At 44.8% G+C, this 26,138-nt stretch overlaps 1 protein-coding gene across 4 annotated transcripts in view; it reads right to left on the bottom strand.

Annotated features, from left to right (window-relative positions):
- Positions 1–26,138, bottom strand: part of radx (RPA1 related single stranded DNA binding protein) — a 104,729-nt gene that overhangs the window by 31,206 nt on the left and 47,385 nt on the right. For 3 of the 4 annotated variants that reach the window (XM_043705144.1, XM_043705142.1, XM_043705143.1), the window contains exons 12-16: positions 24,524–24,592; positions 24,322–24,402; positions 6,218–6,303; positions 3,694–3,984; positions 2,180–2,368 (exon numbers count right to left, since the gene is read on the bottom strand). In XM_043705144.1, the coding sequence (XP_043561079.1) occupies positions 2,180–2,368; positions 3,694–3,984; positions 6,218–6,303; positions 24,322–24,402; positions 24,524–24,592 (716 nt within the window). The remainder of the gene's footprint in view (positions 1–2,179; positions 2,369–3,693; positions 3,985–6,217; positions 6,304–24,321; positions 24,403–24,523; positions 24,593–26,138) is intronic. The other variant, XM_043705146.1, reaches the window with a different exon arrangement.

The raw sequence follows: 26,138 nt of genomic DNA on the forward strand, positions 1-26,138 counted from the left end.
AGATGATTATAAATCCTATCTCTTATAACCTTTCCCAACACTTTACCAACAACTGAAGTAAGGCTCACTGGTCTATAATTACCAGGGTTGTCTCTATTCCCCTTCTTGAACAGGGGAACCACATTTGCTATCCTCCAGTCTTCCGGTACTATTCCTGTAGACAATGATGATTTAAAAATCAATGCCAAAGGCTCGGCAATCTCCTCCCTGGCTTCCCAGAGGATCCTGGGATAAATCCCATCCAGCCCAGGGGACTTATCTATTTTCAAACTCTGCAGGATTTCTAATACCTCTTCCTTGTGAACCTCAATCCCACCTAATCTAGTAGCCTGTATCTCAGTATTCTCCATGACAACTTTGTCACTTTCTAAAGTGAATACTGTTGAAAAATATTCATTTAGTGCTTCCCCTATCTCCTCTGACTCCACACACAACTTCCCACTACTATCCTTGATTGGCCCTATTCTTACTTTCATCATTCTTTTATTCCCTAAATACCTATTGAAAGCCTTAGGGTTTACCCTGATCCTATCCGCTAACAACTTCTCATGTCTCCTCCTGGCTCTTCTGAGCTCTCTCTTTAGGTCTTTCCTGGCTACCTTGTAACCCTCAAGCGTCCTAACTGAGCCTTCACATCTCATTCTAACATAAGCCTTCTTCTTCCCCTTGACCAAAGATTCCACTTCCTTTGTAAACCACGGCTCCCGGGCTCTACAGCTTCCTCCCTGCCTGACAGGTACATACTTATCTAGGACACAGAGGAGCTTTTTCTTGAATAAGCTCCACATTTTTAATGTGCCCATCCCCTGCAGTCAACATCAAAAGTTTAGGTTGAATGTTTGCAACTGGACTGTACTTAGCAACAAAAAGTACAAACATGCATTTGCATAATAACTTTGCAAACCTCAAAAGATCCCAATGTGCTTCACAGCCAATTCTGAAGTGTAATCACTGCTTCAATGTGACAGTTGATTTGTACACAGCAAACCCTACACACAGCAATTTGATAATGACCAGATAATCTGTTGTGATAGTGCTGTTTTGGAATAAATATGCTGACCAAGGCTTTAAGGAAGATCTGGCATTTCTGCTCATGTGGAATCTCTTACGCTGGTTGAGCTGGTATTTGTTATCGTCTTTAAATAGTGCGGCACTACTGTGTCAGCTTGGATTTTGTGCTCATGTTTCTGATATAAGCTGTAAATTCATAATTTTCTGACTCATGGGGAGAATTCTACCACTGACCCCAGCTCAGGCACCATGGTGACTCAGTGGTTAGCTCAGCTGCCTCACAGCACTAGCGACCCTGGTTCGATTCCAGCCTCAGGTGACTGTGCAAAGTTTGCACACTCTCCCCGTGTCTGCGTGGGTTTCCTCTGGGTGCTCTGGTTTCTCCCACAATCCCAAAGATGTACAGGTTAGGTGAATTGGCCATGCTAAATTGCCCATAGTGTTCAGGGATGTGTAAGTTAGGTGCATTAGTCAGGGGAAATGTAGAGTAATAGGGTGGCCGCGTGGGTTTGGGTGGGTTACTCTTTGGAGGGTCGGTGTGGACTGTTGGGTTAAATGGCCTGTTTCCACGCTGTTGGGATTCTATGATCAACTAAAGAGCATTTTAATGACACAGCAGGTGGTGCAGTGATAATACCACTGGACTAATAATGCACAGATTTGGTTAACTTTATGGTTCACCTGTCCCCATCTCAGCCGGCAGAATTTAAATTTGATTAAATGAGTAAGTTGTGGAATCGAAAGCTAACCTCAGGAATGGAGACCACAAAACTATTGCCAGTGGCCATAAAATCCCAACTCGTGTGAAATTTAATTAATTAACAAATTGTGAAGGTGTAAACTCGCCTCAATAATGGTAACCGTGAAATTATTGATTGCTGTAAAATCCCATCTCATTCACGAATGTTCTTCAGGGAAGGAAATCTGCCTTCCATTTTTGATCTGGCCTATATGAGAGTCCAGAGCCACTGCAAAGTGGCTGATTCTTAAATGCCCTCTGAAACGTCTTAGTAAGCTACTCAATTCAAGGACAACAAGGCATGGGGGGCTGGCTTTGGCCACACATCATGAAGGAAGAAGAGGAAATGCTTGCACATCAGCACTTCAAATCTATCGATTAGTCATGCTAAATCTTCTATTCAGTTCAGTGCTGAGGTCCGATTGTTACCTGGATAGGAAGATATCTGTTTCAGCCGGTCATTATCTGCAGTCTGTTTATCACAAATGTAACCACTGGTCATCACTGAGGCTGCAGTGTTATCATGAACATCCATCGATAGACCCAACATGCGATGGCTGTTATGACTCATCACAACTGGGAGAAACACAACATCAACTGCTACTTGGTGGTTGACACCTGTATCAAAACAACAATCTCTCCTTTAGAACAGACAACCCAATACTTGAAATTATTATATGCTCATATCTCAGGCTGTTAGCTGCATGCATTGCACCAACTGAGGAAAACTTTGGATACACTGAATAAGCAAAAGTAACTCTAGAAAAAGGCTGTTTCAATGTCTGATGCTGAAATTCTGCCATCAAAGTTTTCACTGATATTTACTGAAAAATGCGTTGCTGGAAAAGCGCAGCAGGTCAGGCAGCATCCTAGGAGCAGGAGAATCAACGTTTCGGGCATATGCCCGAAACGTCGATTCTCCTGTTCCTTGGATGCTGTCTGACCTGCTGCGCTTTTCCAGCAACACATTTTTCAGTTCTGATCTCCAGCATCTGCAGTCCTCACTTTCTCCCACTGATATTTACTTCTCGGTTGCAAGTTTAACAAGTTCAGTTTTCCCTCTGTGTATGAAATGTGAATTGAGAGTAGAAGCAAGGAAATTTGACAAAGTGTACCTGATGTTGCCCACCATGTTGTCAGGAGCAGTAAGTCTATGACTTGCACGTGAACCGTTGTTACTGGAGCATGAGCTGCTACATTTGCTGCCTGAAAACTGGATGTTCAGATAGATTTTGTACTTCTAGAAGCTGCACAAATAGGAATATGGTAATGACTAATGAATCAGCTCCATTGGTGTTTGTTTAGGGAACAACCCCTGGCCAGGACCAGGGATAACTTCCTGAGGGAACAGGTGGCTTTAGGGAGGCAGAGGGCAGGGAGGAAGGTCTGGGATTAACATCTTTCCTTTCTACCTTTCACTGCACCTTGTCACTGTTTCTGTTACATGTCCAAGACCAGATCACCACGTGTTTTCTCCAAGTATTACTTGAGGTATAAATATTATCCAGTACAAGTGAGATCATTCCAACTTTCTTTTTCAATCTGGGATCATTTATGCTGACTTGAGGACAAACAGGGCTTTGGTTTAATGTCTTATTTAAAAAGTGGCACCTTTCTGTCAATGCAGCATTCCCTCAGCACAGTGTCAGCCTCTGGCCCTTGCATTGGGACTTGAACACACACCATTACCTTGACAGATCTCTGAGCAGGTAAGGAATCGAGGAATACAAACAGTGTAGATGAAAAAGGATTTTAGTTCAGAAAGGCATCATGAGCTGATGCAATCTCAATGGGTTGAAGGACCTGTTCCTGTGCTATACTGTCCTGTAAAAATTATGACTCAGAGGTGACAGTGCTAGTCAATAAACCAAGCCTGACACCACATACGATATTATAGTGCATTCAAAACATACAACTCAATCTTTAATTTTGTGTTGCCTTACCAACCATCGTCACGGTATAGTAGCCATGGCAACAGGCAGACGCGAAGCTCTGTAGCTCCATATTGGAGATGGCTGTAGCGGGACTGCACTCTGCGGCCTGAAGGTTATGCTGCTGCATCAGGAAGTCCCGGTGTTTGTAGACAAACCTCCGTGGAAGGCTCTCGGGAAGAAGCTGGCCAAAATGCAAGTGCTCTGACAGGTGTTCTCTGATCTCTGACCAGGTAGGGCTTCTCCACGTATATTTTGAGTTGCCATCAGTTGTAACCCCCGTATCACACCTTCCATAATCATCTGAATTGAAATTAAATCCATCAGAAACACATAGATGACAATTATTTTGAACCATGACTGAATCACAGTACAATGGCCCTACATATAGATAGAGGATATGACTAGAACACTGTCAGGTTCTACAGCGTGGTGCTGGAAAAGCACAGCAGGTCAGGTAGCATTCGAGGAGCAGGAGATTCGACATTTTGGGCGTAAGTCCTTCATCAGTAAGCATTCCTGATGAACGGTTTATGCCCGAAACGTCGATTCTCCTGCTCCTCGGATGCTGCCTGACCTGTTGTGCTTTTCCAGCACCACATTCTCGACACTGATCTCCAGCATCTGCAGTCCTCACTTTCTCCAATGTCAGGTTCCGACAAGATACCACAGTAATCACAGCATAGGTTCCAAGTTATAAAGGTCATCTGGATCCTTTAGTATTTTAGTCACTGGAGTTTAGAAGACTGAGTGGGGGAATCTCATAAACCCAAAAAATTCTATCAGAACTAGACAGAGTCAACTCAGGAAGGAGATTCCCAATGACAAGGGATTTTAGAACCAGGAATCACAGTCTAAGGATATGGGGTAAGCCACTTAGGACTGAGATGAGGAGAAATTTCTTCACCGAGAGAGAGAAATTCTCTGTCACAGAAAGTGATTGAGGCAAGACATTGAATATTTTCAAGAAAGAGTCAAATTTGGTTCTGAGAGCTAAAGAGATCAAAGGGAATGGGGAACAGAGAACTGAGTTGGATGATCAACCATGATCATATTGAATGGTGGAGCAGACTCAAACGCTCAAATGGCCTATTCCTACTCCTATTTTTTATGTTTCCAGGATAATGCCACTTTGCACATTCAGCGCATGGTACTACCTGAATGTATCAACCACTAGTTTTCTGCTAACCTTTACTGACCTTTCACATATGCTGTACAGCCCCAATTGTACATCAGGCAGAAATAGAATTTGATAAAAAACTATGGAGTATATGTGTCATTGGCTGGGAAGTGAAAGGTTGTCACTGAAGTGCAAACTTTCTAGTCAACTGCTGAGCTGGCCAACCTCATTCTTGTGAAAAAGGATACAAGGTGGAATGGGGACAATTCAGCTCATTGTGCTTGCACTGCTTCTCAGAGGGAACAACATACCTTGTTTAGTCTTTCACGGGTTGTGCCTTTCAGAGGGAAGTGAAGATTCAACTATACTGTTGTGGGTCTGGAATCAGATGTAGGCCAGACCAGGTAAAGATAGCCAATTTCCTTCCCTACTTCTGTTTGCCGAATGATTGATAGTGACAGTGGTTAGTATTGCTGCCTCACTGCACCAGGGACGTGTGTGTGTGTGTTTTGGTTTCCTCCTACAGTCCAAAAATGTGCATAATGTCCATGGCTCTGCTGGCTAGGTAGATTAGCCATGGTGGGTAGGGGGGTGGGTCTAGGTGGGATGCTTTTCAGAGGATTGGTGTGGACCCAATGGGCCAAATGACTTGCTCCCACACTGTAGTCGTTCTACGATGGGACGTCTGTAGCTTCATCACTGCAACTAGCTTTCAATCCCTGGGTTATTAATTAAATTTAAATTCCACCAGTTGCTGCAGTGGAATTTGAACTCATGTCCATTCCCACACTCTCAAGCATTAGCCTGGATTACATTAATGCTATGCCACTGTCTCCTGTCAATACAATTTGCCCTCTTCTCTTGAGAACTTGCACACAGTTAGATCCTATTCTGTGTGAAACAAAAACGGAAAACAATATCATCTATTGATATAGAGCCCAAAGCTCTCTACAGCGAATGAAGTCCTTTTGAAGATGGAGAACATTGTCAGCGTTTGGACCCCCAAGGTCCACGTGTGACAGCAGCTTCTGGAAGCAGATACCAAGAGGTGCTATATAAATACATTTTTTCTTAAAAACTGAGACACAGCAGGAAAGGACAAAGCTCTCGCAAAAGGTGGATGACAGTGGGATCTGCCCAACATTGGGTCCACTCCCTACTGATTCTGGAACCCCAGCAGTTTACCAGTCTGAGTATTTTCACGCTGACCTGACAAAGAGAATGTTTAAAAACCGAAAAAAAAACTGCGGGTGCTATAATATCTGAAACCAAAACAGAAGTCGCTGGAAAAGCTCAGCAGGTCTGGCAGCACCTGTGAAGAGAAGTCAGTTAACACTTTGGGTTGAGTGACCCTTCCTCAGAACGAAGAGGGTGTTTTCGTTGAGCCTGGAGTGGTTGAGAACAATAATGTCATACCTTCGTCGGGTGGCACAGGCTGTTCCGCAGCTTGGGAGGATCCTTTGGTGCTGGCTGCGACCTCAGCATCTTGTGCAGCTGCTGGCCTGTTAAACAGAACATCACTGAAAACCAAGTCACAGCAGGTAAGGGGAGTCACCAGATCACACATCAATCGCACCCAGTAATTCTGTGTCAGCATTGGCTCACTGGTAGTACACCAAGACCTATCTGTCAGAGTGACTGATAAATACAAACATTTAATGATTGATTGATTGATTATTGTCGTATGTGCCCAAGTATAGTGAAAAGCTTTGTTTACAAGCGGTACAGGCAGATCGCAGTGAGCAAGGATGTACAGATCAAAAAGACTTAGACAGAGGCAGACAGGTTACATTGCTTATTGAGGCTACAGTGCCCGTTCATCAGTCTAATAAAGAAGCTGTTCCTGAACCTGTTGGTGCATGTGTTCAAGCTTCTGTATCTTCTGCCTTCAGGAAAGAGATTGTCGGGGAGCATTACCGGGGTGTGATGGGTCTTTGAAGATGTTGGCAAACATTCCGCGAGCTGTGTAAGTGGAGTGCATGGATAGAAAGTTGGCTTCAGTAATGGTCTAAGCTGTGCACATCACCTTCTGGAGTTTTTTAGGGTCCTGGGCAGAGCAGTTGCCATACCAGGCCATTATGCACACGGACAGTACACTTAATATAGCTCTCGTCATGATTTCAGGGTATCACAAAGTGCTTCACCACCAATCATGGAGGGGTCGCCCTGTTAGAGCAGAGGATAAGGGGAATTATTTTTTCCTCTCTGAGGATTGTGCGACTTTGAACTCTCTATCTCAGAAGGTGGTGGAGCAGGTCACTGAACATTTTTCAGGTTGACCAAGATAGGTTCTTTTCAGGGCAGGCAAAGTCAAAGGTGTTCAGAGTTGGATGAGGACGTGGAATTGGGAACACAAGCAGAACACAAATGACCTTCTGAATAACACAGCCTGCTTGAAAGGCGAATGTCTTATTTCTGCCACAAATTCATACACAGAGGAACCTCGATTATCTGAATATCAATTATCCAAATTTCGGATTATCCAACGGAGATCTCAAGATTCCGATAAAAACATTATGTCAAAGAGCTGTTTCAACCTGGATCCCCTCTTTTGTTTACAGGTACAATGATTAAAAACAAACTCAGCTCACTGAAATGCTGCCGAGAACAGTCCTGGACATTGGCTGGAGCAGACAGGGTTGCGGGAGGCCGGCGTGGGGTGGGAGCAGACAGGTGGGGGTCGGGGTGGGGGTGGACGGGGTTTGAGGGCTGGCAGAGGGGGCGAGGTGGAAACAGACGGGTTCTGGGGCAGCGGGTGGGTTTGGAGCAGATGGGGTTTGGGGCAGGCGGGGGGCGCGGGAAGGGTGTGGGGGCAGGGCTAGCAGGTGGGTGGGGGCTCGCGCACAGTGTGCTACTGCCTCGTCTCCTGAACAGGGAGCGGACTTAACAGAAAACTCCACGGCCCAGAGGAAATCAATTAACCAAATAATCAATTATCCGAACGAAATAGTGCCCGCCCATCTCGTTTGGATAATCGGGGTTCCTCTGTATTTGATTTGATTTAAGTTTTTATTGTTGCATGCACTCAAGTACAAAAGTACTGGAGCACAGTTAAAAGTGTACAATGTCGCCACACAAAATGTTCCATTTTAGGTACAAAATAAGAAGACGGTATAAAGAAAGAACAAAGTTTAACGTTTAACATGGCAGTAATTACAGTACAGGTACACAATCCTTTATCCGAAATTCCAAAATCCGAAAAGCTCCAAAGTCCAAATTTCTTTTCATGAAGTGTGGAGTGTCATTTTTGTGTGAGAACAGGTGACCCAATTCCACACACACTCTAATCACATCACTCAGATGTGAACGCGGCAGCGTGACCCAGCGCTGGCAAGCATCAATTGTGTCTCAGCGCTCGTACTATTCACATGTGCACCTGCTGTTAGTCATTATTTTTTAATTTCATTGTGAAATATGTCATTTATTCCAAAATCTGAAAAATTCCAAATTCCAAAAAACAACTGGCCCCCAAGGATTTCGGATAAAGGATTGTGTACCTGTACAGTGTAAAATATACCAGGTAAGGTTAAAGGTTACAGATGACGGACCTTCTTTGTTTTAAGTAGAAAATAGAGGAGTAAAGCTGAAAGTTCAAACATTACAGTCTTTCTCAAGTGCTCAACCATGGTGGGACCACACTCCGAGGAATCACCTTGGGCGGCACGGTGGCCCAGTGGTTAGCACAGGCGACTGACTGTGTGGAGTTTGCACGTTCTCCCCGTGTCTGCGTGGGTTTCCTCCGGGTGCTCCGGTTTCCTCCCACAGTCCAAAGATGTGCAGGTCAGGTGAATTGGCCATGCTAAATTGCCCATAGTGTTAGGTAAGGGGTAAATGTAGGGGTATGGGTGGGTTGCGCTTCGGTGGGTCAGTGTGGACTTGTTGGGCTGAAGGGCCTGTTTCCACACTGTAATCTAATCTAACCTCGAGACCAGATGTCCACGCTGAGGTCATGCCAGGCCGAGAGACCACCACGTACCGCTCAAAGACCGCTGTGCTAGGCCGAGAGACCACCATTGGAGTTGCATCCAACCAGCAAAGTGGGGAATATTCTATCACACCCCTGACCTGTGCCTGTAGATGGTGGGTAGGCTTTGAGGAGTCAGGAGTTGAGTTACGCGCTGCAGGATTTTCAGTCCCTCACTTAAGGATTTTCAGCCTAATTTGCTCTTACGTGGTTTTTTTGTGGTTGGTCCAGTTCAGTTTGTTTTTTTCAAATGAAAGTAGCAATGGGAAATGGTAGCACAGCAGTAATGTTACTAATCCAGATTAACAATCCAGAGGAACAGTTTAATGTTCTGGGAATATTTGTTCAAACCCCACCATGCTGGCTGGTGGAATTTAGATTCAATGAATAAATCAGGAATTGAAAGCTAGTTTTGTGTCTTTGATTGTCATGAAAGCCTCTGTGGTTCACGAATATCATTCAGGGAAGGAAACCTGCCATCCTGACCTGGGCTGGCCTACATGTAACTCCAGTCCCACAGCAATGTGATTAACTCTGGCCTACTCTCTGAAAGAGGCCAGTAAGCCATTCAACTCAAAGGCAACTTGACATGGGCAGACCATGGAAGAATTAACAAAGAAATTTTGCCTCGGACAAAGTGAGGACTGCAGATGCTGGAGTTCAGAGTCGAAGAGTGTGGTGCTGGAAAAGCACCCGTCTGGTACAAACAGATTTAACACAAATTGGATAGATGTGCCAGGGATGTGGGGAAAATCGAGGGGAGTGGAAGCAAATTTGATCCTTCTTTCAAAAGAACCAGTATAGATGTGCTTCTATGCCAGTTTGTTGGCCAATTATACTCAATTGACCCAAGTGTTCAAAAAATGCAAGTCACTCGCAGGATCGGTTATCTTGATTTGGAAGCTGGGTGTAAGAAAACAATGCCACTATTATAACCGTCTGGAGTTATTCATCACAAAAAAAGCTTCTGCAGCTCTCTGAACAAGAAGTACAAAAAACTGTGTATGAGCTCTATTCTTAACAGGGCTCTATTCCCATCACAGAGAGTGGTAAGTGCTTTGCCAGCAGAGGTAGTAGAGGATTCATTTAAGGTGTGTCTGGACAGATGCACAAGTCTGTAGGGAGCAGAGGGATATACATGCTTAGGAATTGGGGATAGGTTTAGGCAGTGGACTTGGAGCGGCTCAGGCTTGGAGGGCTGAAGGGCCTGTTCCTGGGCAGTACATTTCCTTTGCTCTCTTTGTTCTTTGCTTCAGATCCTCAACCAAGTATGCAAATATGTACTCCAATTTCTGAGGAATGGTCACTCAACTTGAAATGTTAACTCTTGAGTTCTCTCCACAGATGCTGCCAGACCTGCTGAGCTTTTCCAGCAATTTCTACTTCCATATTTTTAACCTGATTGCTTTGTTGAGATATGAATTTTTCCAGGGTTAGTCATACTGCAATTCAGCCATTGGGCAGTGAATGTATTTCTTGAGTAAAGTACAATTATTATTATGAGGCATTAGCAAGAATGCAAAATAACAGTGCTACATTATGGCCCTGCTTAATCACAAAGTCCTTGCATTCCGAATATATAAAGGTGTGGTTCCCTTTCAAAATGTACTTTAAAAGTGTGGGTCACAAACTACTTTAAAGTCATCAGACAAGACAAATACGTCATCTATTCACAGACTACACGTCACAAATTCTCAGAAGAAGCAAAGTTTCTTGAAAAAGGGCACAGAATTATCAAAAGCTTTCTTGTTTTTTCTGTTTGGCACTTCTCCTTTTAATAGTTTCCAGGAAGTTGAGTGACATGGATTAGTACACTATTCATTGTCCAGGCCAAGCTGACGTGAGACTGCTGTAGAAAACAGCTCACAGGCTGGAAATAAGAACAGAAACTTCTGGAAAATATCAATGGCAGCTGCAGAGAGAAATGGAGTTAATGTTTTAGGTAAAATATGACTTTTTTTGGAACTGGAGAGAGAAGTGTAACTCAAAACAGAAAGTGCTGAAGAAACTCAGCAGGTCTGGCAGCATCTGTGGAGAGAAAAACAGAGTTAGCGTTTCAAGTGCAGTAAGCCTCTTCAGGATTGGATGTTACAGACCCCATTTATTTTTTTCTCTCCAGAGGCAGCCAGACCTACTGAGTTTCTCAAGCACTTCCTGCTTTCATTTCAGATCTCCACCATCTGCAGAGTTTGGCTTTTACAGAGAGAGAAATGTGATGGGTTTTAGATTGTTGAAGATGATAGGGAGGCAGAGGAAGGACAGAGAGGTAGCTCAGGGATAAGGGAGTGAGTGGGAGAGATCAAATGACAAAAGTGCCGTGGAATAGAGGGCAGAGTGAGTGGCTCTCTCTGTTCACCCAGTTTCTCTCCTCCCTTGGCATTGTGCCTGACCTGTTGGGCGCTTTCCACCATTTGCTCCTGATGACTAGAGAGTCTAGAACTGGGGACCACAGGCTAAGGATACATAGTTGGTCATTTAGGACTGAGATGAGGACAATTGCCTTCACCAGAGAGTGGTGAGTCTGTGGAATTCTCTGCCACAGAAAGTGGTTGAAACCAAAACATTAAATGTTTACAAGAAGAAATTACTCATTGTTTTTGGGAGGGAGCAAAGGGAATGGGAGATGGTGGGAATTGAGGACTGAACTGGATAATCATATTGAATGGTCGAATGGCCTACTCCTGCTCCTATTTCCTGTTTCTACTTTTGATCCATTCGCAGATTGAAATATGAATTTGATCTCTCAGTTGGATTGAATATTTTGTGAGAATTACTGCTATTTGCTCTTCCTCAGCATCACTCCGGTCTCCAAGAAAACTTTCAAGGTTGTCCAACAACAAGCCGCACTCACATGCAACGCTGGCATAATAAAATGTGGCAACGCACTTCATGTGCGTGAATTAAACGAAATTTGATACTGATCCACACAGTTAGGACGAGGCCAAAGAGGCAGGTTTTGAGCAGCATCTCGAAGGGGAAAGAGGAATAGAGAAATAGAGAGAGAGAGAGAGAGAGAAATGCTGAGGGAGAGATTTCCAGAGCTTAGGGCCTAGTTGAGGAAGGCAAAATCACTGGTGGTGGAGGAATTACAATCAGGATCATGAAACAGATCAGAATTAAAGGAGCACAGATATCTTGGAGAGTTGCCCGGCTGCAGGAGACTACAGGTTCAGGGAGGGCAAAGGCCGAGGAGGAAGCTGTAAACCACGCTGAGCATTTCACACAGGAGGTGATGCCAAACCAGGTCACTCAAACCACTGACAGTCTTCCCCAGTGTCAGAACTGCTACAGCCTGGTTTGCTGCGAAATGGCAGACATTACACATTGTATCTGACCCCGAAGATTGCGACAGAGCCTTTATTTTCCCACTGGCTTTGATTTTCTCATGTCTCATTGATTTAACTGGGTAATCTACATGGCAAATAGTCAGAAAGGTGAAGCAGTGCCAAACGGCATTTAATTGCGCTGGCATCACCCAGATCTCGAAACAAGCCGAAAGGTGAGCCTGATGTAAGTCTGTGACCACTCATTCAGAGGGGCTGGAGGGAAAGGCTTGTCTTTACCAGAGTCCTCAGTGTGTTAGACAGCAGCTCCAAATCCAGCCTGCAGCATCAATGCCCATACTACAGGGAATGGCTGACATATAATCCATTCACATCCCCAGGACAGCCCAGAGCACTTTATAAACGGTGAAGCATGTTGCAAATTTATTAGATTAGATTAGATTAGATTACTTAGAGTATGGAAACAGGCTCTTCAGCCCAACAAGTCCACACTGACCCACCAAAGAGCAACCCACCCAGACCCTTTCCTCTACATTTACCCCTTCACCTAACACTATGGGCAATTTAGCGTGGCCAATTCACCTAACCTGCACATTTTTGGTCTGTGGGAGGAAACCAGAGCACCCGGAGGAAACCCATGCAGACACAGGGAGAATGTGTAAACTCCACACAGTCAGTTGCCTGAGGCGGGAATTGAACCCGTGTCTCTGGCGCTGTGAGGCAACAGTATTAACCACTGTACCACCGTGCTGCCCATTGCCACCGTGCCGGCCATTACAGTCTCCCTGATACCTCTTTATCATTCACCTGTAGAACATGGGCATCACTGGCTGGGTCAGCATTTATTGCCCCTGTGAAGGTGAGGGTGAGCTGCCTTTTTGAACCAATGCAGTCCATGTGCTGTAGGTTGACCCACAATGCCCAAGAACTTGACCCAGTGACATTGAAGGAACAGGGATATATTTCCAAGTCAGGATGATGGAGGTGAACTTGCAGATGGTGATGTTCCCATGTATCTGCCGCCCTTGTCCTTCTGGGCGGAAGTGGTCGTGGGTTTGGAAGGTGCTGTCTGAGGATCTTTGGTGAATTTTTGCCATGCATCTTGTAGATAGTACACACTGCTACTACTGAGCTTTGGTGGTGGAGGGAGTGGATATTTTTGGGAGTGCAGCCAATCAAGCAGGCTGCTTTGTCCTGAATGGTGTCAAGCTTCTCGAGTGCTGTTGGAGCTAACTCCATCCAGGCAAGTGGGGAGTATTCCATCACATGCCGGACTTGCTCCTTGTAGATGGTGAACAGGTCTTGGGAAATCAGGAAGTCAGTTACTCGCTGCGGTATTCCTAGCCTCTGACCTGCTCTTGTAGCCACTCTATTTGTGCTAAGTCCAAATGAGTTCCTGGTTAACGGTAACCCCCAGGATGTTCATGATGAGGGATTCAGGAATACAGGGAGAACCAGCCATTTGGATACAGAACTGGCTCAAAGGTAGAAGACAGAGGGTGGTGGTGGTGGAGGGGTGTTTTTCAGACTGGAGGCCTGTGACCAGTGGAGTGCCACAAGGATCAGTGCTGGGTCCTCTACTTTTTGTTATTTATATAAATGATTTGGATGCGGGCATAAGAGGTACAGTTAGTAAGTTTGCAGATGACACCAAAATTGGAGGTGTAGTGGACAGTGAAGAAGGTTACCTCCAATTACTGCAGGATCTTTATTAGATGGGCCAATGGGCCGAGAAGTGGCAGATGGAGTTTAATTCAGATAAATGCGAGGTGCTGTGTTTTGGGAAAGCAAATCTTAGCAGGACTTATACACTTAATGGTAAAGTCCTGGAGAGTGTTGCTGAACAAAGAGACCTTGGAGTGCAGGTTCATAGCTCCTTGAAAGTGGAGTCACAAGTAGATAGGATAGTGAAGAAGGCATCTGGTATGCTTTCCTTTATTGGTCAGAGTATTGAGTACAGGAGTTGGGAGGTCATGTTGCAGCTGTACTGGACATTGGTTAGGTCATTGTTGGAATATTGCACGCAATTCTGGTCTCCTTCCTATCGGAAGGATGTTGTGAAACTTGAAAGGGATCAGAAAAGATATACAAGGATGTTGCAAGGGTTGGAGGATCCGAGCTACAGGGAGAGGCTGAACAGGCTGGGGCTGTTTTCCCTGGAGCGTCGGAGGCTAAGGGGTGACCTTATAGAGGTTTACAAAATTTTGAGGGGCATGGATAGGATAAATAGGCAAAGTCTTTTCCCTGGCTGGATGCTGGCAGGTGGGACTAGATTGGGTTGGGATATCTGGTCGGCATGGACGGGTTGGACCGATGGGTCTGTTTCCATGCCGTATATCTCTATGACTCTATGAATGTCAAGGGGTGGTGGTTAAATTGTCTCTTATTGGAGATGGTCATAGCCTGGTATTTGTGTGGCATCAACGTTACTTGCCACTTGACAGCCCGGACCTCAATATTGTCCAGATCTTGTCGCATTTGAGCATGGACTGTAGGAAGATGCAACAACAAGGTCCTATGAACATATGAAATGGGAACAGTGGTCAGCTAGTCAGCCCTTTGAACCTGCTCCACATTCAATGGGACCTTGACTGATGGGTTTGTCCTTTGAATTCCACAGTCCCATCTATCTCTCACTAATAATCTTTCATTCCCTTGCTTAATAAGATTCTATCTACCTCAGTGATGACACAGTATTAATGTTACTGAACTCATAATCCAGGCTAACGTTATATGGGTTCAAATCCAGCCATGGTAGATGGTCAAATTAAAAATCAATATTAAAAGTAAAAATCTCGCTGCTATCAACAGTCATAAAATAAAATCCTTCGAGGACTCATGCTCTGTAAGGAAAGAAATCTGCCATTGTTTACCTGGTCTGGCCTACATACAACTATAAGCGAATGGCTTCTGGGCAATAAACACAGGCCCAGGCAGCAAAATCTCCTTCCCCTGAATAAATTATAAAAATATTCAATGAGTTTTCTTCTCCCACCTTCTAAGGTAGGCTGCTCCAAAATCTTATAACCCTCTGAGAAAGAAAGAAACTTCCTCTTCATATACAGACTTCTTGTTTTACATGAGTGCAGTGCGAGGTTGATGTCTCACCTAAAGAACAGTACACTCTCAGCACTGCAATGAAGTACTCCACACTTCAGACTGCAGCTCCAACCCACAACCTTCCAACTCTGAGGCAAGGGAATTGTTAAAGACACAGCGACAATCTCTCGGCATCAGACCCAGGCCATTCAACAGAATATGCACAGGTTACATAAACTGTGTCATTGATTGACAAATTTACCAAGAAATAAACACTGTTAAAAATTTCTCTGAAGACATTCGACCAGGAACTCCAACTGAGACGTTGATGGTGAGCTACATAGAGTCATAGAGATATACAGTATGGAAACAGATTCTTTGATCTACCTCATCTGTGCTGACCAGATATCCTATATAAATCTAAACCCACTTGCCAGCATTTAGCCCTTCCTATTCATGTACCCACCTAGATGCCTTTTAAATGTTGTAATTCATTTTCTTACTCTTAAATTATTCAAAAATGGCACTGGGCTATGGAGACAGTGGAAAAGCTTTTCACTGTATTTTACTGTTTATCTCACTGTAAGATACAAATGACAATAAAATCATTCACATTTGCAAAAAAAAAAAAATCATTCATCGATATTAATGTCAGAGTATCAAATCTGCTTTGGTCGACTTAAGACCATAAGAAATAGAAGTAGAAGTAAGGCCATTCGGCCCATTTAGTCCACTCTGTCATTCAATCATGGCTGATGGGAGTCCTATGATCTCTTACAGGATTTGTTGATGAAATTGGCCATTCCGAGCTCTTTGTTCTCATCTTTCTGATGACCAATTCTGTTGTATTCCTATACCATTCCTTTTGGAATTCATTGTCCTACCTTAGTCACTCTTCCCCTACAGTCCTTTCTCTCTGTAGCTCATCCTCAGTGTGAAAATAAAACCCACCATGAAATCCATCTAAAGTTAGTCTCAAGCTGTGACTGTTGACCCCATCAAAATTTAGTCACGCAAACCCCTCAACACCATTCTTCTTCACCCTGCTACACACACCCTGCTATTCATCACAGAACAAGCTCAGTACAGTTTCTTCCACACACAGCTCAGTGGGAACATTGTCTACGCCCTTCTCTTCTGCTGTCCTGAAAGTAGTGCATCACACTTTACTTTCTCTGTCCTGGCAAGGATTACAAATCTTCAGCAAAGTATTCTTCAGACCTTCAGTTCTAAAGGATAACATTCCCAGTCTGTCAAGTGTCCCACACAGCCGCTGAGTCTGGATACTTGTAGTGCCGTGACCCAACACAGTTACCCGAGCTCCTTGCCTTTATAAATCATTTACTTTATTCTTTCGTGTGATATGGGATCTGGCAAGGCCAACATTTGTTGCCCATCCTGAACTAATGATTTGAGACTCAAACACATGGCTGTCAGTCTGGAGTCACATGCAGGCCAGACCAGGTAAGGACGGCAGATTTCCTTCCCGGAAGGACATGAGTGAACCAGATGGGTTTTTCCAACAAATGCTGGGAGTTTCACGTTCACCCTTACAGAGACTAGCTTTACATATTCCAGATTTTGTTTTTAATTCATTCCACCAGCTGCTGCGTGCCCCCGTACCACTTTCCTGACCCTCTGGAAAACTAGATCTGGAGTTCCAACCAAAGTGATAAACTCTGTTGCTCTCTCTACAGATGCTGTCAGAACTGCTGAGTTTCTCTGGTATTTGTTGTTTTTACCTTGGGAATACAAATCCAGTGACATTACTACAATGTCACTGCTTCCCTCACTTCCTTATATCACCCTCAATTCTTTTTGTGAGCAGCTACTTGTCTAACCTCATGAAGATACTGACAAAGTCCATCGTAAGTCTCAGAACCATGTCACAGACATGCAGTGACTTTGAGAGCAGTCGTTATTCTCTCAGCCAGTATCTTTTGCAAGATTCCCGCAAGAGCTGGCTGAGCAGATAATTTACTTTTGGGGTAGCATCAGTCAAGGGAGAACACAGTCCCTTTCTTCAAGTTGCTCTGGAATTTTAACATGCACCTGAACTAATGGATTATGCAGCCAAGGTTTGCAAATAAGCATTTCAATTGAATGATGCCACCTTCAATAACACTGCACTCTCTCAACATCACAGTGGTTGTCAGCATGGATTATACGCTAAATTAATCACTACAGCATTGCCTCTGATAGGAGTCAGGTCCAGATGTCTGACAGCTTGTGGCAAACAAATTCTTCCAATTTCAATCTCTTCAATCCTTGCATTAATTTCTCTGGCCTGACAAACACATTAAGTTCATTAAATTGATGCTTTTTTTAAACTTATACTGTTCATATCCAGGACTTACGCTTTTTGTTGCTTGTCAAAGCAATCTACTGTATACCCATTAATGCCAGTAGGATAATATTTGGTCTGTGTGTGGAGTGGTGGTGTTAGTTGTCTCATTGTCCAAAGTAGCTGACTGATAGATGATGGAACTGTTAAAATCAAATGGTGCAGTGTGAAAAAGAGAATTCTGTTTCAAATTTCTTGAAATTGAAAGCAGACGACAGCACAAAGCTGTCAAATTGTTGTTAAAAACCTACCTGCTGCACTAGTGCCCTTATATAGTATGGTCTACATTTGACTCCAGATTCACAGCAATAGGGCTAACTCTTTGTTGCCATCAGAAATGGCCAGGACAGCTGAACCATTTAGCTGAACCAATATCATGAGAACTTTAAAAGGAAGTTGTCTGCAGTGATTTTTGTTTGGTGCAGTCGCTGCATCAAGGTCGATTTTCTATTTGCTCCCAACACTTAGAGCATAGAACAACTCAGCACAGAACAGGCCCTTTGACCCTCGATGTTGCACTGACCTGCGAACTAATGACTTAGAGGGCTTTGAAGAGCGTTTAATTGAAATTAAACTTATTTCAAAACGTGGCTGTGACCATTTAAACTCGGAAGGTTTTCTGCCCTGTTTTCTTTGTAACTTCATAGAAACAGAAAACAGCATCAGGATTCAGCCATTCGGCCCATCAAGCCTGCTCTGCTATTCAGGCTGATCATGGCAGATCATCCTAATCAGTACCCAGTTCCCATTTGGTCCTCCTACCCTTTTGTGTCCTTAGTCCTAAGAACTACATCTACCTTCTTATAGAGTCATTCTTGAAAATGTTCAATGCTTTGCTGGTTCATGTGACAATAATTAATCAAATCAAATCAAAAACTTTCTGTGGCAGAGATTTCCAGAAGTGAATGAGAACCACAGTGTACATTTGAAATGTTTTCTTTTCTCTGATACAGTAATCGATGTAGCGGAGGAAAAGTTGGGGGGTGGTGCCAGTGGAGCTACGGAAGATGGACTGTTCCACATATAGGGCTTTGAGGCCTTCGTGATGGGGGATGGAGGTGTACAGGTTCTGGATGTCCATGGTGAAGATAAGGCATTGGGGGCTGGGGAAGCGAAAATCATGGAGGAGGTAGAGGGCGTGGGGGGTGTCTCGAACGTAGGTGGGGAGTTCTTGGACTAAGGGGGACAGGACCATGTCAAGGTATGCAGAGATGAGTTCGGTGGGGCAGGAACAGGCTGAGACAATGGGTCGGCCGAGGCAGTCAGGTTTGTGGATTTTGGGCAGGAGGTAGAAATGGGGTGGTGCGGGGTTGTGGGACTATGAGGTTGAAGGCTGTGGATGGGAAATCCCCTGAGGTGATGAGGTTATGGATGGTCTGGGAGATGATGGTTTGGTGGTGGGAGGTAGGGTCATGGCCAAGGGGGCAGTAGGAGGAGGTGTCTGCGAGCTGGCGTTTAGCCTCAGCAATGTAAAGATCGGTGCGCCAAACTACCACCACGCCTCCCTTGTCTGCCAGATTGATAGTGAGGTTGGGGTTGGAGCGGAGGGAGTGGAGGGCTGCACGTTGCGAGGGTGAGAGGTTGGAGTGGGTGAGAGAGGTGGACAGGTTGAGGCGGTCAATGTCATGGTGGCAGTTGGCTATGAAAAGATCGAGGGCGGGTAAGAGGCCAGCACGGGGTGTCCAGGTGGATGGGGTATGTTGGAGGTGGGAGAAGGGCTCGTCAGAGGGTGGGCGGGAGTCCTGGTTGAAGAAGTAGGCGCAGAGGCGAAGGCGGCGGAAGAATTGTTCGATGTCTCGCCATGTGTTGAACTTGTTAATCCAGGAGCGTAGGGGGATGAAGGTGAGGCCTCTGCTGAGGACTCCCTCCCTCCGCTCCAACCTCACTATCAAACCGGCAGACAAGGGAGGCGCGGTGGTAGTTTGGCGCACCGATCTCTACATTGCTGAGGCTAAAAGCCAGCTCGCGGACACCTCCTCCTACTGCCCCCTTGACCATGACCCCACCTCCCACCACCAAACCATCATCTCCCAAACCATCCATAACCTCATCACCTCAGGGGATCTCCCATCCACCGCCTCCAACCTCACAGTCCCACAACCCCGCACTGCCCGTCTTCCATAGCTACACTGGCACCACCCCCCACCTTTTCCTCCGCTACATCGATGACTGTATTGGCGTTACCTCGTGCTCCCATGAGGAGGTTAAACAGTTCATTCACTTTACTAACACCTTCCACCCCGACCTCAAATTTACCTGGACCGTCTCAGACTCCACCCTCCCCTTCCTGGACCTCTCCATTTCTATCTCGGACGACCGACTCAACACGGACATTTACTATAAACCGACTGACTCCCACAGCTACCTAGATTACACCTCCTCCCACCCTGCCCCCTGTAAAAACGCCATCCCATATTCCCAATTCCTTCGCCTCTGCCACATCTGCTCCCAGGAGGACCAATTCCAATACCGAACAACCCAGATGGCCTCCTTCTTCAAAGACCGCAATTTCCCCTCAGATGTGGTTGACGATTATCTCCACCGCATCTCCTCCACTTCCTGCTCTTCTGCCCTTGAACCCCGCCCCTCTAATCGCCACCAAGACAGAACCCCACTGGTCCTCACCTACCACCCCACCAACCTCCAGATACATCGTATCATCCTCCGTCATTTCCGCCACCTCCAAACAATCCCCACCACCAAGGATATATTTCCCTCCCCTCCCCTCCCCTATCAGCGTTCCGGAAAGACCACTCCCTCCGTGACTCCCTCGTCAGGTCCACGCCCCCCACCAACCTAATCTCCACTCCTGGCCCCTTCCCCTGCAACCGCAAGAAATGCAAAACTTGTGCCCACACCTCCCCCCTCACCTCACAAATTCACCTGCACCTCCACACACATCATTTACTGTATCCACTGTACCCGATGTGGCCTCCTCTACACTGGGGAGACAGGCCGTCTACTTGCGGAACGTTTCAGAGAACACCTCTGGGAAACCCACATCAACCAACCCAACCGCCCCATGGCTGAACACTTTAACTCCCCCTCCCACTCCGCCAAGGACATGCAGGTCCTTGGCCTCCTCCATCGCCAGACCATGGCAACACGACGCCTGGAGGAAGAGCGCCTCATCTTCTGCCTAGGAACCCTCCAACCACAAGGGATGAATGCAGATTTCTCCAGCATTCTCATTTCCCCTCCCCCGACCTTTTCTCAGTCCCAAACCTCAGACTCAGCACCGCCTTCTTGATCTGCAATCTTCTTCTCGACCTCTCCGCCTCCACCCCCACTCCGGCCTATCACCCTCACCTTAACCTCCTTCCACCTATCGCATTCCCAATGCCCATCCCCCAAGTCCCTCCTGACCTGCTGCGCTTTTCCAGCAACACGTTTTTCAGCTTTTTTTATTGATGCAGAGTAAGTGAAAGGGAAGTGTTTCATAAATGGAGTCACAAGGAAGTGATGCTGAATAGAATCAAATAATCTTTACAGGAAGCAGGCTATTTGGCACATCAAGTCCTTCTGAAGAGCATCCCATCCAGCTCCACCCTATCCCTGTACCCCTGCATTTCCACGTAACCTGTGCTTTGGACTGTGAGAGGAAACCAGCGCACCCAGAGGAAATCCACGCAGACACAGAGAGAATGTGCAAACTCCACACAGGGCCACCTGATGCTGGAATAGAACCTGGGCAACTGGCGCCATGAGGCAGCAGTGCTAACCGCTGAGCCACCATGCTAGCCTTGCTGCACCCTTAGATTTGGCTGCCTTTCCTACATTCCAACAGTGTGTACACTTCAAAAGTGTTCTTTTAGCCATGAAGTAGTCCTAAGATTGCAAATGAAAATGCAAGTCGTATTTTTACCCAAAATGCCAACAGTTCACAGGCCTTTGTAGTGAACTCAAAAGTACAGACATGTCAAACTTTTTAGATTAGATTAGATTACTTACAGTGTGGAAACAGGCCCTTCGGCCCAACAAGTCCACACCGACCCGCCGAAGCGCAACCCACCCATTCCCCTACATTTACCCCTTTTACCTAACACTACGGGCAATGTAGCATGGCCAATTCACCTGACCTGCACATCTTTGGACTGTGGGAGGAAACCGGAGCACCCGGAGGAAACCCACGCAGACACGGGGAGAATGTGCAAACTCCACACAGTCAGTCGCCCGAGTCGGGAATTGAACCCGGGTCTCTGGCGCTGTGAGGCAGCAGTGCTAACCACTGTGCCACCGTGCCACCTGCAGTAAAGCAGAAATTGCTGGAAAGGTTTAGCATGTCTGGCAGCATCGGTGTGGAGAGAAATCAGAGTTAACGCTTCAGGTCCTGAGAGGGTTACTGCATCCAAGACATTAACTCTGATTTCTCTCCACACAGATACTGCCAGCCCTGCAGAGATTTTACAGCAATTTCTGCTTTTGATTCAGATTTCCAGCAACCGCAGTTCTTTCAATTTCTTGTCGGTTTGAAGGCTATTGAACAACCAACTCGGCATAGTGAACTACAGCAACATCCATGCGTTTTTATTTTAGTACCCTTTTATGATACTTAAGTTAACAGATTGTAACACTTCAGCACCAGAGATATTCTACTGCTGGCTAAATTTGATTCTGCCTGCTATTAAGGGTAGGGGCTTGTTGTGAGGGCCTCAAAAGAGGATTTTGGAAGAGTAGCTTGGGTTTTGTTTCAGTCAGAGACAGAGACGGAGTCTGAGAGATGACTCAATGCTGCGATTAGCTGGCTCCATGCAGATGGGGCAAAGGACTGGCTTGTGGACACTTGATTTCTGTTCAAAGTGGTTAGGGAGACAGAATCATACTAGTGATTAGATGCTGATGTGAAACTCCAGTGGGATGTTGTGTCTGGAGAACAGATTGAATGGCTGGGATTTGAGCAATTGTTGGCACAGTTGATGAGTTGGGACCATGCCTGTATTTAGATGTTGGAGTCATGCCTGGTAAAAAAAATGGGGCAGTGTCTCAGAAGAAAGTGAGCTCAGTGGGAAGAGAAAACAGGATTTGGGAACTCAGGGGCAGTACTATCTCAGTCAAGCTAACTGGTAATTAAGTGCTTACAAGGAATGTCAGGAATTCTGGAGATTGTGATGTTGGGAAAAGGGATTTCATTGCCAGGACGCATGTAAGTCATTCAGGCAGAATGATTTGGAGTAAGTGTTCAAAGTAATGTTTGGGTCTAGATCTTCAAACGTGAAGAATTGGAATTTCTTGTTGAGGTGCTAATTATCAAACTAGATTTGGTCACTAATCTCTAGATATATCGCTGTCAAATCTGTGCATTCTGTCTCGATTAATGTGCTATTCAATGTGCTCTGTAGGGTGATGGATGATATATTGCCTATTAACGCATAGTTAACTCATGTTAATTATGAATGTCAGAGTATAAATTGTATACATACATAGCATCGACTGTTTCACTTTTCTAAGTTTGCGTTCACTTAATAGTGTCTGACAACTGATGGCTACATGTTAATTAAAAGATAACTTGGTGACAACTGGGTGTAAATGGGGAACATGTCATCAAGTGGAATACTATTGTGGCCAGAAGAAAAAATGCCTGGATGAATTTAACATTTGACCATTTATATTTAACAACTTCATACAGTAGACTTCAGCATGTTTATTTAAAATTGTGAACTATTGTGGCTTTATTCTATTAGCAAGTATCTGGGAACACAAACTTTCCCTCCTTTAAATGAAAAATAGTTACTCAACTCTAACCAGATCGCATAAGAATTCAAATATCACTGCAGCAAGATATGACTTTCATTTCCATCAATGGTTGACTAAAGTCCTTTAAAGAAGGAAACTGCCATCCTTACTTATTCTGGTCTACATGTGCTTCTAGACTCACAACATTGTGATTGGCTCTTCATTGCTCTCTGGACATCCCGTGAATAAATCAGAAAAAACCAGTTGTGGGTGAGCACCAGATAACAAATCAGAATGAAAGCTGCTGGAGTATTAACAAATACCAACCAGATGATGAATCACGAAGGGACCTTGCCATAACTGATCCTGTCTGGCCCACAGTTGACTTGAGGCATGCTTTATATGGTTGACTACAAAATGCCCCCAGCCCACCACCGAACTGTACATGCAATCATGACGAGGGCTGGGCTTAGCCTAGTGGTATTATCATTAGACTATTAATCTAGCGACCCAGGTAATGGACTGGAGACCCAGGTTCAAATCCTGTCCAGGCAGATGGTGGAATTTGAATTCAATAAAAATCTAGAATTTACCATCTCACATTGACCCACGAATCCATTGTCGTCAGGAAAAACTCATCTGGCTCATTAATGTCCTTTAGGGAAGGATGATTTGGAGATGCCAGTGTTAGACTGGGGTGTACAAAGTTAAAAATCATACAACACCAGGTTATAGTCCAACAGGTTTAATTGGAAGCACTAGTTTTAGGAGCGCTGCTCCTTCACTGCCATCCTTACTTGGTCTAGCCTCCATGTGACTCCAGACCCACAGCAATGTGGTTGACCCTTAATTGCCCTCTGAAATAAATAGTGGCTTAGCCAGTGATGCCACGTTCTGTGAATAAATTGTAAGAAATAGAAACTCACAATGACGTTTTCTTAGGGAAACTAGGGATAGGCATTAAATGCCAGGCTTGCCAGTAATCCCCACATTCTAACTGGGAAATAAAGAGTTTGCTTGGGTTAATGAAAGACCAGCCATGAGGGGCAGTGCATGGCAAAAGAGGCTCAAGGGGCTAAACAGCTCATTGCTGTTCCCATAAAAGATACAAGTTACAGGCCTCAGCACAATCTCTCTGCACTTCAATGCAACAGTGCCTTTGAACTGTGAGTGGTGTTACATTGGCACGTGATTATGATGCTACCATTAAACTAACCTCTTTGATGACATGGCCCCCTGTCGGTTCACCTTCCTCTTCTGCTTTGGCATGCCTGTTGGTGGATTTGACAACTTCTTCCTTGATTTGATGGATGACAAGAACAACATTAGCTTCCCAGTGCAATCTTCCCTCCCCTACCACCCCAAAAGCAATCATGGAGCGAGGACCAGCCATGAATGGTAATGGTGTGTAAGCATACCTGAGTGGTTTGTGAGCTTGGCATTTGCTATCATAACTCTTCTGCAAGTCTCGAAGTGGATACCTATTTCTAAACAAAGATGGAGGTATTAGCATTCAATCCCACAGTCAGTTTCTTGTAATGTAGCAGATTGGAATGAAACAAAGTTCAAGGACTACATATGAATTAAGCAAATGTGGCCTTTGGCCCTTCAAGCCTGCTCCACCATCTGATAAGATCATTACTGATTTAATTTATCCTTAACTCTATATCCCTGCATAACCCCAATGCCATCAGATCCTTATCAATCGAGTATCTACATATCGAAATCTTAAAATATGTCCCTGCCTCCATTGCTCTCTGCAAAAGAAGCTACCACAAAGCAAAGACTTCCAATTGCCTTTTAAGACAATAAAACACACTGTTTTGCTGACCATCTTCAATTTGGTAAATTTTACTTTAATTTCTCTAAACCTCAGTATCTGAAAATATTTCAATAGAGTTAGCTAATGTCAGCTTGAATCACTGGGAAACCTAACTGGAACTTGGCAAAATCTTAAATCACCGTGTGGATCAATGGGTATTAACCAACTTCCTTCTCCCACCATCATTGTCTGTTCAGTCATGGAGGTCTACAGCACAGTAAAAGGCTCTTCAGCCCATCAACTCTGTGCCTGTTAAAAACAATCACAAAAATAATCAATTAATGGCATCATGAAACCCGCAGAGTTTTCAGCTGCCCTGATTGTTTCTCTTCAGGGGTTAGCTTCCAGCAGGCACAGATCCGTAATTCCTGGAGATTCCAGGCTAATTCAGGAGAATTGGCAACCTCAGTTGAGTCTAAGTTGAGTTTCAGTCCAGTTTTAAGGAGGAAAAAAATAATCTAACCCCAGAGAAAGTCACTTTGATTCAATTCAAAATGTTTGCTTATACTAAAACTGAACATAGTTAATGCTTATTTATTAATACCTCTTTCACACTTGGGAAAAAAACCTGTCAGAATGCATTTTCATTTGCACTTACCAAATGAGGGATGTTAGGACTGGGGAACAGGATAAACCCATGTTCGGATTACAGTATGGGTTAGTCAAGGTAAAGTCGCCATGGGCCGAGTGGACTACAGGGCTGGTCTCTCATCAGAGACGACTGGTACTGACTTCACCTGAGGGTCACTATGTCTCAGGTGAGGGGACAGTTTGAGAAGGAGAGTCCTTCATGGTAACCTCAGCCAGTGCAGGAATGGAACCCGCATTAATCTGCATCACAAACCAGCTATCCAGTCACCTGAGCTAACCAACCACCTATGGGCAAGATACTCAACTTGACTAAGATTTGCATAAGATTGAGTTTTTTTCAACAGTTAATCATTTTGACTTCATTAGCCAAGTGAGGAATTAAATTATATTCTGTTTGAACATGTCTAGTTGTAAAATACATTTTTTCAGGAAAATAACAAAAGGAAGGTAATTGTCTTATGATATTATTGCTGGTTTAGGATTCAGGCCAATATATTCTTAGGCTAACATACAAGAATGCTTTGGGGTAAAATGAATTTTACGAAAAGACAAAGCCATGTTTTACAACAGTTTAGATTTGTTATAGCATTTGTAGCAAACTTATATCTACATATACACCA

Source organism: Chiloscyllium plagiosum, chromosome 15 (assembly GCF_004010195.1).
Source record: "Chiloscyllium plagiosum isolate BGI_BamShark_2017 chromosome 15, ASM401019v2, whole genome shotgun sequence".
Taxonomy (NCBI): Eukaryota; Metazoa; Chordata; class Chondrichthyes; order Orectolobiformes; family Hemiscylliidae; genus Chiloscyllium; species Chiloscyllium plagiosum.